The sequence below is a fragment of the Lynx rufus genome, unplaced genomic scaffold (genome assembly GCF_022079265.1).
Source record: "Lynx rufus isolate CCGP_SWC_20201006 ecotype Redwood Valley unplaced genomic scaffold, mLynRuf1.p SCAF_20, whole genome shotgun sequence".
Taxonomy (NCBI): Eukaryota; Metazoa; Chordata; class Mammalia; order Carnivora; family Felidae; genus Lynx; species Lynx rufus.
In genome coordinates, this window is record NW_025814835.1 from 16,836,893 (window position 1) to 16,854,104 (window position 17,212).

The 17,212-nt window shown below is 48.5% G+C and overlaps 1 protein-coding gene across 1 annotated transcript in view; it reads left to right on the plus strand.

Annotated features, from left to right (window-relative positions):
* The window catches only part of CCBE1 (collagen and calcium binding EGF domains 1), a 229,386-nt gene extending 217,525 nt beyond the window's left edge, over window positions 1–11,861 (plus strand). The window contains exons 7-11 of the mRNA XM_047086463.1: window positions 3,010–3,130; window positions 8,441–8,580; window positions 8,682–8,717; window positions 9,708–9,743; window positions 11,628–11,861. Coding sequence (XP_046942419.1) covers window positions 3,010–3,130; window positions 8,441–8,580; window positions 8,682–8,717; window positions 9,708–9,743; window positions 11,628–11,861 — 567 coding nt within the window. The remainder of the gene's footprint in view (window positions 1–3,009; window positions 3,131–8,440; window positions 8,581–8,681; window positions 8,718–9,707; window positions 9,744–11,627) is intronic.
* The last annotated feature ends 5,351 nt before the right edge of the window (window positions 11,862–17,212 follow it).

A 17,212-nucleotide genomic window follows, 5' to 3' on the forward strand; every position in this document is an offset into this window, starting at 1 on the left:
GCATTTTTCAGGGAACACTGGGTCTTCTCAAGGCATGGAGGAGGGCAGTCAGTGGTCAGGAATCTCCTAGCTCGTGGACCCTTACGGCCGTCCTTACCCAAGGATGTGAATACTAGGTAGGGGACTGCCAAGCATCCTGGGATGCGCTCAGAAATGCTAAGGATATCGAGGGGACTCTTTGAAAGACGTTGTTGATGCTTCTTGGAACTTCCTGTCCTCCGAACATCCTCCTGCCCAGAGCTGGATAGATTTCAGTAAGAACCTCAAGTTCTTTGGGGGAAGTTCCAGACGGGGGAGCACCCCGGATTCACATGGGTCCCCTAAGGCAGCTGAAGCAAAACAGGACGTTGACCGCAGGAGAGCCTGCCCCGCGCTGTGAGGGACACTGAGCGGGAGCAACACCTTGAACCTCTTGGCTCTGCTTGTTCTTCACAGCAGGCTGCAGGGATACAGCCGAAACCTTCCAGGGGTTTCCCATGAACTTGCCTTTTAGAAAAATTGCACATGCTTCTACTAAGAAGCTATTAGGATGCGGTATTAGGGAGTCGCCCTGCAAAGGAGCCAAAAGAATTTGTTCTCCATGAGACATATCGGATAAAAGTAAAAACCTCACATTGGGATGTTTGCTTTTCGCTGATACTGGATTCCTCCATTGGCAAGAACATCCGTCTCCATGACTAAGAAGAATCATCAGTTTCTAAAACTGGATCGAGCCAGCCCCCCCGCCCAGCGGCTCTCCGGCGGGAGAAGGGGACCTTGGCTAGGGGTCCCCATCAGAGTCCTCTTTCATCACGGACGTGCTAAGTATTCCCAAGCCTCCATGCTCAGAAGTGGACACGAGTGCAGGAGACCAAGGACCTTCTGAAGCCAGACGAGGTCATCTTGGACAGCAAACCTTTCCCAGGCCTACCATCCACCTCCTGATCTCTCAGTGGTGATTTAGTAGATGCATTTTGTAGCTCCTACTTTCCCCGCAGGCCTAGGCTTCGGGGCTCAATATCTCATGATCATCTTTTATTCCGTTACTGTCGAGCCAGGTGCCCTAACCCCTGATAGTGAATTCCTTTTTTTTTTTTTTTTTTTTTTTTTTTTTTTTTTTTTACTTTTTGAATGTTTATTTTTGAGACAGAGAAGCAGAGCGTGAGCTGAACAGGGGAGGGGCGGAGAGAGAGGGAGACACAGAATCCGAAGCAGACTCCAGGCTCCGAGCTGTCGGCATAGAGCCCGAGGCGGGACTCGAACCCGTGAACCGCGAGATCATGACCCGAGCTGAAGTCGGATACTTAACCATCTGAGCCACCCAGGCGCCCTCGTTCCTTACTATTAAAGACACGTGCAGGCCCTGAAATCTTAGGGTGGTTTGTGTGGCCTCACCGACAGAGGGTTTCACTCTGCTGCCTCAGAACTTGACCAGAGAAAGGGCTGTAGTCTCTTAGAAATGGGTGGAAATCCCTGAGGAAGGAAATAGGAGGTGAGAAAGGGTGACTTGCCCATGAAGGTGGAAAGGGAAAAGACTCCCAAGATCGAGGTCATCCGAATCCTCTCCCTACATGGAAAGCCTGTGCCCAGAGGGCAACACAGACCAGGAGGCAGCAACTGGCCGAGCACCTTGTTGTTTTGTGCGCCCAGAAGTCATAGTTCAGGGTTGATAACAAGCCTCAGAGGAAGAACGTTGTACAATTTTTAATTTCATTCGCTGTGCTGATGTTGGACCTCACAGGGCACAGAGCTGGCCACCTCTGACTATGCAGCGATGCTCGGTACCTCTCTCAAAAGCTCAGATCCAAAGATGGATGTAGGGCGTCTAGAGCATTCCAAGGCTAGCGATGAGCCCTGCCATGCGCCTTCTCCTGGCCTGTGTTGTGCTCTGCGCACGGGGTTTCCAAGCAGAGCCTCCTCTGGAAGGACATGGGGACGAATGTAACATGTTCTAGAAAAAGCTCAGAAATACCTGGTTTCTACGGGACTCCAGAGTAAGTCTTCTGGAAGGGATAGCTCTGACCCTCATAAATGAGCCTTTCTCCACCTGACTTGGCACCCCAAAATTAGCTTCTTGAAAAAGAGAGACTGGAACTAACATCTATCAAGCACTTAGTATGGTCCGGGTCCTGTGGTGGACACCTAACCTACATTTCCTGTTCAATCCCCACAGCTCTAAAGGTGGGTGGTGGTGGTCCCTTTTATGTGAGGAAATGGAGAATCAGAGCATCCAGTTCTCCCCAAAGGTCTCACGGATTCACGCAGCCTACCTGATCTCAAGGAACGTGAAGGTCATTTGTCTGGGTGACCCCTCTGGCTTCCCCCTGGAATGAGCTGCCTGAAATCCAGGAGGGAAAGCGTAGAGGAAGCCGTGGTGCATTTTATGCTCTCATCTCAGAAGTTACACACCATCCCTTCCGCCGTTTTCTAGTCATTGGACGTGAGTTTCTAAGCACAGCGCACGCTCCGAGGGTGGAAATCAGCCTCCACCTTTCGAAGGTGGGCGTGCCAAAACCTTTGTGGACCTATTTTTTCCATCACGGTCACTGTTGGCCACTGGTTCCCAAACACCTGAGCGTGCAGGTGAACCTTAAGCCACCTTCTCGGTCCTGGCTCCCTAGGCCGAGGGGTCTCTAAGAGCGGGGACCCTTCTCAATCGCCATTGTCACCATTAGAACCAAGCACAGGGCCTGGCACGTGGTAGGTACTAAATAAAGTAATTAACAAATTGAAGACTCAAGTAATGAGTCTAATGATCACGTCTCGGCTATCTGGCGCCTGTCCAGGTTTATCCACTAACCAGCCAAGTGATCTCATACGAGTCATTTTCACGGGAAGGCCTCTGGGTTAGAAAGGGATCTCTACAGCCCGCCTGAGCTCTAACTCAAAGCGGGGGAATCCAGGAGCTCTAACTCATGGAGGGGAGTTACCGCAAGAAGGATTTGCAGCCTCCGTGAACACACAAATGCGAACAGTCTCCCTGGCAGTGGGGCCATGGCTTCCTGACCGAGGACCGTCTTCTTTTTACAGATTGCCCTGCTCCCCAACAGTGCTGCCGACCTGGGCAAGTACATCACTGGCAACAAAGTGCTGGCCTCAAGTGCCTACCTTCCAGGACCTCCTGGGCTGCCTGGGGGCCAGGGCCCTCCTGGTGAGTTTTGGGGAGGGTGAGGGAGGGTGAGGGAGCCACCAGCCAAGACCTGCTAGAATCTGCCACGAATGCGGGCTGGACACAGATCAGACTCCATGGGCGAGGGCCCCGGCAGGAGTCCAGGGAGCTCCCACACCAGTGTGATAAGAAGCCTGGGGGGGGATTGGGTCCTCGAGCCTGAGAAACCCTCACAACCAGGAGAAATCTGGGAGAAAAAGGTCGTTGTCCTGGGCTTGGGTAAGATTCTTAGAGATCATGTTAAGTTACAGAGAAACAAAGGGAAGAATTATTTCTCATGTTAACGTACAAGAATAGAATCGGGTAAGGAACCCCTAGGGCCACATCTTAATCTTAACCTCGTTCTTCCTCTTTCCCCTGTTATTTGTGAACACGTGCACATCTGTATTTCTTTTTGTACCTATATATTTTTTGTAAGTCAACTTCATTGAGGTACAGTTATATACAGTATAACGTACCCCGGTAATCACAGTTCAACGAGTTGTGACAAATGTATACGTCCTATATCAAGCCCTTACTAATCAGCACCCTATCACTGTATCAAGACATAGATCATTTCCATCACCCCACAAAGTTCCCTTGTGTCCCTTTGTAGTTTACTCCCATGTCCCCAACTGTAGGCAACCACTGACCTGCTTTTATCACTAGTTTTGTCTGTTCTAGAACTTCAGAGCAGTGGAATCTCATCACGGGTGTGCTTTTTGTCTGGCTTCTTGCATTCGGCGTATTGTTTTGGAGATTCACCCTTATACTTGAAGAAAACCCTAAACGTCCTATCATTCCATCAGGAAATACACAACGAGAACTTTCAAAAAATAGTTACATCGCGTTTTGTATTTTATCGTGAGTCCCTCCATAGACAGATCAACAGAATTTTTTCCGCACCAATAAAGGAAATGACATTAGTGTTAGCAGATGATTCTAAACCATGGAGGGTCTTATCCCTGATTATCCTCACTTAGTAGTGTGCTAGATGTTAGGAGCGACCTGGCATTCTAATGAGAAAGACGAGACACAAAGAGCAAAAGCCAATAGAACAAAACAGTGTCTGCATGCCCCTGAGTAAGTGAACAGGGGCTTCCCACCATGGGAGCTTATGGAAGGGAGAGACCACTGTGGCCTCCCGTGACTCCAGGACTTGGGTTTGACCTGGACATGAAAGGCCTCGTAGGGTTTGTTCAACCCGGAAGGACGTGGGTAGATTATAGGTTGGAATCTCAGCAAGAACAAAGGCTCAAAATTCTTTCCAAACTGTTTACGTGTTTTCCTTTCCCCTTACATCTTAATCGCCTGGTTTCTACCAAACAGACGTACCCTGGGCCTCAGTCTGTACAAGGAGCAAGAACTGGTTCAGGACTGTGGTTTACCCTCTTGTTCATCCCATTGGCCTGAGGTACTCTGGGCCATGGTGGAGTTTTCTCCAGATGCCTCCCACAGGCAGCCTCTTGCTGAGTCTAAGTAGACGTGGGTCTCCTTACGAACTGATTCCTAGCACAGAGCTCTCCACCCTTCTCTAAGACTGTGCTCTTGCTCTGCTTCCCTGGAGGAAGTTCATCTCCAGACCAGTCAATGTATCAGTCCAACAAGGACAAATGAAGTAGAAAGAGAACCGTTGGCTGGCTTTCTTCTCCATGAATGACTTACTAGCCCTCCTTTCCAGTTCTGCCATCTGATTTCTAACACAGTTTGAGCTGTCCAGGGTCCTTGATGGAGCAGTGAGTAACCGAGGAGTGACTTTAGCAATGGACTATGCCCTTGCTGTGTGCCTCCAATTCTTGCTCACCCCTTAATTCCAGCATCAGTTTGTGATGCCCTTCGTTGAAATGTATCAGGGCAGCCAGAGAGATTATAAGGTTTCTCCTACCCATAACTAGAAGTCCAGTCCCGAGGCTAACGATAAATCGCAGTCTGGGCCGCCAACATTGGAAACTATGGTGGATTGGAAACCTTTGACTTTGATGGCTGCTGCTCTGTGGCCCCCACCGTTATGTATAAGGTGCTTCCATTTGCACATCAAAGCCCCACATCCTAAGGACCCTTGACATACAGTGATCTCTGAAGTTCATTGATTGGGAAAATGAAGGCAAAATGTTATCTCTGGCCTTTCCTTGTGCTACTGGAGTTGAAGAATTTAGTTACAGGAGGAATCTGGTCCATTTCTCAGATAAACTCTTTCAGGATGTGCTTAGAACCAGCGTTGAGAGTAAGGGGGTGAAACGTGTTTGGATAGAACATTAACTGTCTTTAACTTTGGCTTAGCCTATGAGCTAGAAAAGACTTCCCCAAATATGAAAAGCCTGGTCTTCGTTTCTCTAACATTTGACTTGCTCTGTTTTCCGGTGCATGAAAATTATTCCATCCTGTCCCTGTGGTCCGTCAATAGTAGGAGCTAGCTAGGTATCTTCCAAAAGTATTACTGTATGCATTTGAGATAGACATCGCCGGTGAATAATTATCGCACAGCAATCAGCCCACCCTCTTCAGTGTGCTCACTTGATGTGAAACATTTACTAAGCAGCCTGTGTGTACCTAGGACTCTGCGAGTGTGCTGGCGATTCGGACATGGCCCATGGCCTCACAAAGTCTACAGCTGAAAACAGGTTAAAACTCCTGTTGTTCCGTATGCAAAAGAATGGAGTTTGACCCTTATCTCACACCATATACAAAAATTAACTCAAAATGGATTCTAGATCCCGACGTAAGATCTGAAATTATAAAATTCCTAGAAGGCATTATAGGAGAAACGCCTCATGATGATGGATTTGGCACAGCTTTCTTGGGTGTGACACAGATGACAAAAGGGATAATAGACAAAGGGGTCTACATCATACTTAAAAGCTGTGCGTCACAGGGTACAACCAGCAGAGTGAAAGGCAGTCTACAGAATGGGAGAAGATGTTTGGAAATCATTCACCTGATAAGGGGTTAATATCCAGAATAGAAAAAAACCTGCAACTCAACAACAAAAAATCAAAGAACTCGATATAAAAATGGACAAAGGACTTGAATAGACATTTCTCCAAAGTTGATATACAGACGACCAACAGGCATATGAAAAGATGCTCAACATCCCTAGTCGTAGAGAAATGCAAACCAAACTACAGGGTATCACTTCACATCCATTAGGATCTCCCTTAGGATAGCCACTATCAAGAAGAGAAGAGAACAGGCGTAGGTGAGGCTGTGAAGAGGGGAGTCTTGTGCACTGTTGGTGGAAACGTAAAATGATGCAGCCTCTGTGGAACACAGGGTTCCCCCAGAAATGAAAAGTAAAACTAATATGACCCAGCAGTCCCACATCTGGGTATAATATCCAAAAGAATCAAAAGCAAGATCCCAAAGAGATGTTTGCTTGCCTGAATACAGGACAACACTATTCACAATAACCAGGCTACCCAAGCGTCCATCAGTGGATGAGTGTAGAAACAAAAATGTGGTATACACAGGAAGGGAGTATTATTCAGCCTTAAAAAGAATGAAATCCCGCTGCATGCTATGACATAGATAAACTTCGAGGACATTAGGCTAAGGGAAATAAACCAGTCACAAAAAGACAAATGCCGTATGATTCTACTAATACGAGGTATCCAAAGTGGTCATGTTCAGAGAGACAGACAGTAAAATGGTGGGGGCGCGTGGGTGGCTCAGTCGGTTGAGCATCTGACTCTTGCTTTCAGCTCAAGTCACGATCTCACCGTTTGTGGGTTCGATCCCCACATTGGGCTCTGTGCTGCTCTCTCGCTCTGTTTCCATCTCTTTCTCTCAAAATAAATAAATAAACTTAAAAAACAAAAACAGAATAGTGGTTGCCAGGGCGCCTGGGTGGCTCAGTTGGTTGAGCATCCGACTTTGACCTCGGCTCAGATCGTGATCTCACGGTTAGTGGGTTCGAGCCCTGGGTCGGGCTCTGTGCTGAACGCTTGCTCAGAGCCCGGAGCCTGTTTCAGACTCTGTCTCCTCTCTCTGCCCCTCCCCCACTCACGCTCTGTCTCACTCTGTCTCTCGTAAATAAATGTAAAAGAAAAAAAAAAAAAAAGAATAGTGGTTTCCAGGGGCTGGCAATAGGCACAGAGTTTTAGCTTTGCAAGATGCAAAGTTCTGCCGATCTGTTGCAAGACCATGTGAATGTACTTAACATTACTAAAGTGTACATCTTAAAGTAGTTAAAATGGTAACTTTCATTCCTTGTGGCGTTTACTGCAATTTAAAAAAAAAAAAAAAAAAAGGTTCTCATAGACCTTACACCCTTTCTCCCCCTCCCCCCACCCCAGCTGACATCCGGGGCAGAGGTGAAGTCTGCACCAAGCGCTGCCCTACAACTTAGCAACCACGCTCCCCAGGAGCCAGTGAGGCTGTCCCTCACTGTGTCACAGACACTGGGCCCCGCCCCCCGCAAGCCCCGCCCAAGCCGGAGTGGCTGTTTACAACTCTCTGTGTCTGCAGTTACAGACAGATGAGGCCTATAGGTCACGTCCCCGTCAGCTTCCGTGATAAGTAAGGCCACATTCTGGTCCTCATACAATTACTATCAAGCAGGCACAAAGCAGTCCTATAGTTTGCTCTTAAACTCCATATACTCCCAGCGCTCTGTCGATTTAGGCCTCAGAAAAGAATTAGAAAACAAAGCAAAACCCTCAGTGTCTACAGGGACGAGGCAGGTAGGCACAGGTGAATGCAGGGCCAGGGTGTGAGCGGTGGGGAGGAAACTAAACCAGAGAGGGCAGAGCCCCACTTTGAAGGGGCAGCCCCTGCGTACGGCTCTGGTGAGGTGTGCCAGCGGGAGAGTCGCAGCCCAGGCTTTACTTCTTCCTGTTTTCAGACAGATCCCGGAAATCTCCCAGTTTTTAAACCTTAGGACATTCAGAGGATAATCGTATCCGTAAACAACTACACACACCTGTATGGAGTATACGTGTTGTGCATTTGCATATATGGATACAGTCACGTACGCCTATATCTGATATATAGCCAATGTATATACCTATGATATATACATACACCTTATATTTATACTATGATGGTACACAACGATGTAACCTGTTAATTCCCTTGCAGAGAAGAGGCATTGAGATGCCCCCGGAGAAATGAGGTCTACAACGATTACATAAGGGGTGGAGAATTCTGATCACGTCAAGTTTAAAATGCCGATAGGGCACCTTAGTGGAGATGTCAGAAGGCGCAGGGCAGACTGCAAAGAGAAATGGCTGTAAAGGGCTCCCAGACCCTCCTGTCGGCCAGAGCCCTTGTCCTTTTCGTGGGATATGGAGCTAATGAGATGTTCTCTGATTACAGGCTCACCAGGACCTAAGGGGAGCCCAGGCTTCCCCGGTATGCCAGGCCCTCCCGGGCAGCCCGGCCCACGGGGCTCCATGGGACCCATGGGACCATCTCCTGATCTGTCCCACATTAAGCAAGGCCGGAGGGGCCCTGTGGTCAGTACTTTATCAGACATCCATTTGCTGCTGTTGGGGAAAGCGTGTTCTTGTCCCGTGCTTTTTTTCCTCCCCTTCAACTAGATCCCCGTGTCTTGTAGGGTCCGCCAGGTGCACCAGGAAGGGACGGCTCTAAGGTAAGTCTGATGAGTGGTCCTTGCAAGCTTAAGATTTCCCATTTTCAACCTATTGGGCAGGCACCAAGTAAAGAAAGCTCAAGCACTGTTTATCGTCCCCATTCTGCATGTAGCAAAATTGAGACACATCTCTCCCCGCCCCCCCCCCAAAGCTGGAAAGGACATCTAAAAAGCAAACACCTGTGATAACAAAAACAACAGCCAAAACCATCCCTGCGAAAGATTACCCCGGGGCACCTGGGTGGCTCAGTGGGTTAAGCGTCCGGCTTCGGCTCAGGTGGTGATATCGCGGTTTGTGAGTTCGAGCCCCGCGTCGGGCTCTGTGCTGACAGCTCGGAGCCTGGATCCTGCTTTGGATTCTGTGTCTCCCTCTCTTTCTGCCCCTCCCCCACTCATGCTCTGTCTCTGTCTCAAAAAAAAAAAAAAAAGTTAAAAATTTTTTTAATAAAAAAAGGAAGATCACCCCTATGAATTTTAAACAAGCTGCTGGGTTGCCATAGTAGCACATGTCTTGCTCTTTAGCCACTGTTCTTTCGTGGGGCTATGCGGTGTGTCCCCATTCTTTGACACAGTCAAGAACAGGAAAAGCTGCATTTTGTGCAGGTGGGGGTTTCGCTTCAAGAGCCGCCTGCCTCGCAAATAAGGCAGGGTGTGTTACTTTAGAAAGTTTCTAAGTTGTCACACACACACACACACACACACACACACACACACACACACTGCCTGGAACACAGGCATTCCTCATGTCAGATCTGGTCTGGAAATACACGGCCCCAGGGGGACATCGGGATGAGAGACACTTGCCCCAAGCAAATCTGTTCCAATGAGCAGTCCCGGGAGCCGAGCTTCAAGCTCCCATTCGTTTCTGATAGGGGACACTTGTCATTTGTGCAGGGCAATGGTTACGGTGAGGGTCTAAGTAGAAGACCGGTGCTGGTGGCATCCACGTGGTCTCTGTCCACAAAGCTAATCTGACCTTCTTGCTTGCAGGGAGAGAGAGGAGCACCCGGACCCAGAGGGTCGCCAGTAAGTAGCCCTACCTGTCCCGCTCCCCCAGGGGGAATGTCCTCAGGGACGTCGCTCAGGGGGGGCTACAGGTTGGTCTTACCAGCCGAAGCCAGCCCCTTCCAGCCTTTACTGAGCCTACCTAAACAGAACTCGGTGGTTAGGAGGGCGATCACTGGAGGACTTTAACAGCTGGTTGGCCTTTATTTTTGAAACCGGTCTTCTGTTTTAGTTTTCTTTTATCGTGGCTAATCTTTATCCGGAGGGTGTTCTTTTAAGGTTACAAACAAAAACCAGCATGCCATGAGCCTGTTTCCCAGTATGTCCTAAAACATCTGATGGTGCCGTCATAACCCTGAACACGTAAGAGTTTAGCCGCCGCTGCAACTCGAGCAGATCGGAGGACCATCCCTTCCCAGAAAAGTACAGAGATACGCAGGGCTGCTGGGGATCTCTTGAGAGTAAATGAGCTGGGATAGACACGTGGTGTCTGGGAAATGAGAAATGAAAGTCAGTATCCCAAGGACAGAAAATTCAGGCAACTCCAGTGCTATTGGAAAGATCAGTGTCATTTCTGAAGAAAAGACAGCCTTTGGCTTGGATGCGGGAGGTCTGGCTTCCCATGCCAACCCCTTCACCTCTTAACTGTCCGGTCCTGGCCATCCTTAGCACCCCCGGATGTCCCTCCCCTCCCCTGTGCACTGCCAAGCGGTGTCTGAGCTGTGACCCTTCGAGCGAGCATCGGTTAATGTCAAAATACTCTCCTCCACCAAGTGCTCTGCAGATGAAATTGCTCTCTCTGGGAGCTCCGGCAGCAGACGTTGCGGGGTAATAAAGATTGTACTGCAAGCCGCTAACAAGCCCAGACCTTTCTTGTCCACACGTTATCTTGCTGTGCCCCACACAGCGCTATGTAGAAATTGAGGCTTAACAAACGCTATACATAACGATAAAAGTCCAACCGATAGAAAGATTAGGAAGTCCTTGGACCTTTCCTGGTCAATGGGGAAGGGGTGCCTTTACAAACATACCTTCACCTCCAGTCCGGTGGCATTATAGTCAACGATCCTTAGAGACGTTCTAACGGTTTCATTTACTTAAAAGATAACATTTTGAGGGGCACCTGGGTGGCACAGTCGGTTAAGCGTCCGACTTCAGCCAAGTCACGATCTCGCGGTCCGTGAGTTCGAGCCCCGCGTCAGGCTCTGGGCTGATGGCTCAGAGCCTGGAGCCTGTTTCCGATTCTGTGTCTCCCTCTCTCTCTGCCCCTCCCCCGTTCATGCTCTCTCTCTATCCCAAAAAATAAACGTTGAAAAAAAATTTAAAAAAAAAGATAACATTTTGAGCATTTGTGATGCTCTAAGTCCTTTACGTGTATTAACTCATGTAAATCCTCACTTACAAACCCTACGAAGCCCCGTGACACTGGGACAGTTATCATCCCCATTTTACAGATAGGGAGGCGAAAACCCGAAGAAATGGGATGACTTGCCCGAGACCAGCTAGCGGGCCGCAGAGCCGAGATTCAGACCCAACGGAACCCCAGCCCCTTAACCGCTGCTCTACCCTTCCATAAGTATCTCCCGGTTTTCTTTGGAAAGCAACATAGAGTTCTTCTGTTCCTTGATTTGAGGTAGCCGAGAGTTAGAGGAGAGGAGAGGTGAGCGTGTCGCCACAGCTCATAGGGGAGATGAAGGGATTAGAAGACCATCTTAAGAACTCCCCCTGCCCCCTACCCGGCTACTGTAGTAGCTGTTACGTTTGCTCCATTTGGGACACAGAGTCATGTGCCACATAGCTGCCACCAAGCAGGGGGAGTGGCAAGTCACGGAGCCCACGGAAGCCATGGCTTGGCACAGGATTGAGTGTGTGGTTTTCTGGCTTTGATTCCTCCCCCGTGCACAGGGACCCCCTGGTTCTTTTGACTTCTTGCTGCTGATGCTGGCCGACATCCGCAATGACATCGCTGAGCTGCAGGAGAAGGTGTTTGGGCACCGGACGCACTCTTCAACGGAGGAGTTCCCTTTACCTCAGGAATTTTCCAGCTCTCCGGAAGCCATGGACTTCAGCTCTGGAGACGAGTACCCAAAAACAACTGAGACAAGAGACTTGGGACCCACCAGAGACTTTTATCCTTAGCACATCCTAACATCTTCATGCCAAAGGAGGAGCAAAGAGTGTTTTCACCTGCAGTTAAATCATATACAGGAAAAAAAAAAAAAAAACACTGGAGACCTAGAAAAGATACATTCTTAATTTCTTGAGCTCTTTTTCTGCCTCCTCCTTCCTCCTCTTCTTCCAAATACTGTTCTCACAGTCCCCCTGCCAGGAGACATGAGGGAGTAAGTCGCTAATTACATGTTTCCTTCCAAGTGGGGGGGGGGGGGGTGCTGGGGGTTGGCTGTTCTACATTGGAACTTTCCCTCCTTCATACTGAGGAATTTCTGGATTTCTGAGTTAAGTACTCTCATGGTATCTTAAAGTTTGGCAGAATATCCAAACGGAAAAAGTGGCAAGGTAAGTTCTGAGAAAATGTGAGGTTACTTATTAAAAATATATAGATGGATATGTGTCCAAAATCAGTAATCACTCAGTATCAAAATTAGGCTTCTTCAATTAAAACGGGAAGGCAATAATGTATATTTACCTTGGCAGATAATTCTTTTTCCTTGTCAAACAGTCTAATATATTTTAAATGTTCTACTCTCTTATCCAACCTCGTTTCCCAACTTTGATTAAAGAAAGGAGGGAATGGAGTAGGAACGGATATTAGGGAAAATGGAGAAAAATTAGAGTCCTATGTTTACTGTCCTAGAAGTTGCCACATTCTAAGTTCAAATATGACCATTAAGGGTTCATGCCCTGCATATCTGCAAGTTGCCTGTTCGGAGAAGAATGTTACTGTGGCAATAGGAGTAAAAACTCTTCTCAAAACAAAGTAAACAAATGAAGAACCCTTATTCCCATTAGAACAATGGGCTTTGCCAGGACATTTTAAAGCTGCTTGATCAAATGAGTGGGCTGGCTCAGTAAATCACAGATATTAAATAAGGGTGGCTGACCCTTAGGGAGACGCACTGAACGGCCAGGCTCAGACTGGGTGCCCAGAAGGTGCCATTACGCCCTGACCCTTGTTGGATCGGTGTGCACTGGGGCTGGAGGCTGCAAGGAGGTCGCTCACATGGGTTGTGGGGGAAGGAGAAGGATAGCCTCAGGCAGGGACCCCACTGAATTGCAAAGGCAAGTAAATTTGCCATCGTTGGGAATTGGAAGTCCTTGTCCGGGGCGGGTGAAGCTTGCCAACACAGATACGCTGTTAGAAGTTCTCTTGGATGCAGAGGGAAATAACAGTTTTTCTTATTTGGCAGAAATTTGCTTCCCGCTCCTCCCATTTTTCCTTAATTTTCCATAACTTAGTCCAGGTTCCAGTTCTTACAGGCCTTCTTGATTCCCCTTCCTCAGCAAATGCGGGAAGCAGTTGGGAAAGTGGTGTATTCTCAAACCCGCCATTGAGTCTGTGTTTGCTCGCACAGCCGCGAGCCTTTCCAGAAAAAGGCCTCCTCTGGTTCCATGGAGACTGGAGCGAGAGCAGTGCTGAAGAGACCAGGAGCATTTTCTGCTTTGGAACATCATTGGGGAACGTCTTGGTTTTGATGGGGAGCACGCGGGGCTCCTCGAGTCCATGTTCACATGTACCACGTGGAAAGGCGGCCACCTGCCCGGGGCCCTTCACCCCGGCGTGGACCCGCACAGATGCTCGCTGTCACACGCACGCCTGCTCATGTTGGGGTTCCTGTTCCCCACCCTGCACTTTGTCCCTGTATTTCTGGGAAGGGTGTGCTTGCTTATTCCATCGCCTTTTCACCCATCACATAACTGTCTTCCTGGGAGAGCTTCTTTAAAAGCCACTGTTGGTGTTTGTCGTTCCATCTTTCCGTCTTCTTCCTCCAGAACGATAGGCAGGGCTTCTGTGCGCGAATCGCAAGTGACAAGAGCCTCCCTCCCCCTGTTGCCATCAAGTTAAAACCCTGGGATTCCAGTCGGTCAGCTGGTGGCTGGAGTTTCCACGGACCCTCAACACCACTATTCCTTTCTCCTGCAAAATCCCCAGTGACAGTCCATCAGAAAGTTACAGCGACAAGCAAACACGTTCTCAGTGCGCCTTCTCTAGCATTTCCCGTCGCTCCCCAGTCTCTCCGGAGTCCCATCTTCACCGCAGAAGGCCTCGCCAACCTCGGGTTCACTAAGAGCTGAACCGAGCGGCCGTGGATTCCCATCTGGAAAGCATTTAACGTTGCCGGCTCGTGGAACACAATATTTAAAGGGTGTGGATGGATGAATGCTAAAGAAAATTCTGCACAGGCTCCGTGAGAAATGATTAGGTCCATCTTTGATTTTTTTTTTTAAATGAGGATTTGTGTTTGGAAATACGTCTCTTTTATTGTCAAATGTTCGTAATATACAACCGAAGAGCATGTTTGACGGGAGGCTAGGATAATACATTAAAAAAATGAACTGAAGGACGTAATCGTTGGGATTCATGAGACTAGATAATATTCTCTAGCCCAACACACAATAACCTGTGTCGTATGATCTCAGTCTGCTAGATCAGTTTATAAAATAATTGTTCATCCTCAGATTTTCAAAACCATGGACTGCTCCTCCTCAACCCCTTAGCAGAAATACTGACTTTCATTTTTTGCACCCTGATGACTAGAACTTAGAATAGGACCTAATAATTGCTTTTCTTTTTGGAAAGCAGTGGGAATAAAAATAATGCCGTTGAAAATAGTGCACAGAAGGCACCATTTTAGTTTAGGAAAATCCTCCTCCCTTCCTCAATTCCAGAAGGAGAAATTACATGCTTTCCCAGGCCAAAGAGTATGGGGGCACAAGGGCAATGCTGTCTTCTCTGTCCTCTGTTAAGTCCAACACCTGCTACAGAGTGAACTGACCAACTGAAGTCATTTCTACTCTATGAACTCAGGCGGGTTCATACAGGTAAATAATAAATACACATTGGCATGGAGGGAGGAGTATTACCCCACCAAATATCGGGTGAAGGGGACACTGGTCATGCTCCCTTTCCAGGGTTCACAACTGTTTGCCTCGTGATCGCTTTTTCCAGGCAGGCAGGGGAAGGAGATATTCTCCGTAACTAAGCACCAGGCATCTCCTTGGGCTGAGGGCAAATGCCTCACCATACTTTGGGGGTCACTGCCCCTCCTCCTCTCCCCAACTCCAGCCTGTCAGAGACACAGCCGCCTCATTGTGCAACCTTGACATCTTTCCGATAACCTTCCTGAAAAGGAAATTTATATATGGGAATCCAGGCCAAACAACTAATAGAATAGAGCCGTCTCAAGTTATTAATAATGAATTCAGGGAAATAGATGAAATTTTTCCTGGCATGGTCAGCATGTGTATTTCACAACAAATCAAAAATTTCCATTTGGAAAAAAAAAAAAAAAACCATGACTGATTGCTAAAGCATAAAATCTTGGACTTCATCTGCTCCTTCAAAAAATATTACTGCTTTAGGGAAATCAAAGAAGAAGGAAAGACCCTTTCACGCATCCCCCTGAGACTTGAACATTATTAGATCCTGAAGCATGTGCCCTGGGGATTTAATGTGTCACGATGATTTTTTATTTCCTAGTGATTACTCCTGTACTTCAGTAGCCATGTTCATTATTTATAACAGGTCTATATAACAGCTGAGCTAGTATTGGAACAGTTACGGATGTGATACTATGAAGTACTTTTGATAAGATTATATATGCTTAATAACAAAGTTATTTTTCTTATGTCGTTGTGCTGTTTTGTACTGACTCCCCATCTCGTGGAACTGAGCTGTCTTTTTACAAGGTGAATACAAGGAGATCGAGACATTTCTCCCAAGAGCTGGACCCTGCATTCTGGGCAGGCCGCCTGTCGGGGTCTGAGTGTGGACCCAACGTTTGAGTCTGAGTCAAGGTCTAAAGGCCCAGGTTCCATTGAATCTGAGTCTCAAAGGCCCATGTCTCCAGCTGGAGAGGACCCTCTAGGACCCCCAGCGTGGGCTTGTCAAACCAGAAGTCTCTGGGGACCACTGGAGAGGTCTTAGGGGCTCACAAAGGGGGGAGGCCTGTGAGAGTTCCACCCCGTACTCCCATTCCACTGCGATCAACTCCATTTTCAATTGATTCTGGATTAGAATTCCAAACAAGGCTGCCTTTGGAGGAGGGAAAAGGTTGACTACCTAAAAAAAAAAAGTCAGGATGGGCAGGAAGCCTCATGAGTTGGTAACTGAAGTCCCCTATGTGAAGACAAGAACAGGGGAATTGTTATCAGTTAGGCCATGGGGAAGATGGGGGAGTTTCATAAAGGGAGGATACCTCCAAGATTTTAAGCACACTTCCGCAGGGGGCCTTTAACACCCTGATAGTGGGCCTATATCTATACATCTCATTTTCCTTCAAATCTTTATCAAATGCTTGTTGTCAGCTGCACACTGCTATGCACAGCAGACACAACAGGGAGCAACAAAGTCCTAATCCCCATCCTCCTGGGACTCCGGCAAAACAGACAAGGATCCTCCCAGGCAAAATCAATTGAGTACAAAAATCTGCAATTACAAACTGATAAGTGCTGGGAAGGAAAAGTGCTTTGAGAGCCAGTCCCAGCTCGCGCCAGCAGGAGCGATCCCCCGCCCCTCCTCCCCCACCCAGCACCCTGCACCCAGCAGCACCCACACGACAGCCACGCGAGGCCTCCGGCACAGAATCCTCTGGGTGAAATCACTGTCCCTGGAAATCTGGGAGACTACTCCACGTATAATTCCTCCAGCCTTCTTAATTCAAGAAGCAGCTTGTAGGGGCGCCTGGGTGGCTCAATCGGTTAAGCGTCCAACTTCGGCTCGGGTCACAATCTCACGGTCCGTGAGTTCGAGCCCCGCGTCGCGCTCTGTGCTGACAGCCCAGAGCCCGGAGCCTGCTTCGGATTCTGTGTCTCCCTCTCTGCCCCTCCCCTGCTCGCACTCTGTCTCTCTCAAAAATAAACATCAAAAAAATTAAAAGCTCGTGAACCAAGAGCTGGGTGAACGCTCCTTCTCGTCGCCTCCACACGTCCCATCTGTGGGGTTGGCTGTCACCCCGTGGGCTCAGGTCTTGATTCGGCAGAACCGGAAGCTGGTTTCCTCCCAGCCCGGACCCTCAAGCTTTGAAGAGGCTTGCTGTCCTTTTGAAACACCCTCAGCTCTCTGTGCAGATTTTAATCACCTGTTCACTTGTAGATACAAGGTTCCAGAGTGGCCAGGTGGGAGCCTGCACTCAGCATTTGGGGGGGAGGGGGGGAACGGTGCACAGGGAAAGGCAACTCAGGGGGTCTATGGGTGCAGCTGCAGTTGAATTGCAAGGTTCTGGGAAACAGAGACGTGAGACTGGGGTGTCTTCACTTCCTCGGGCCTCCAAAGCAGAGCACCACAACCGGGGGCTTGAACAACAGCATTT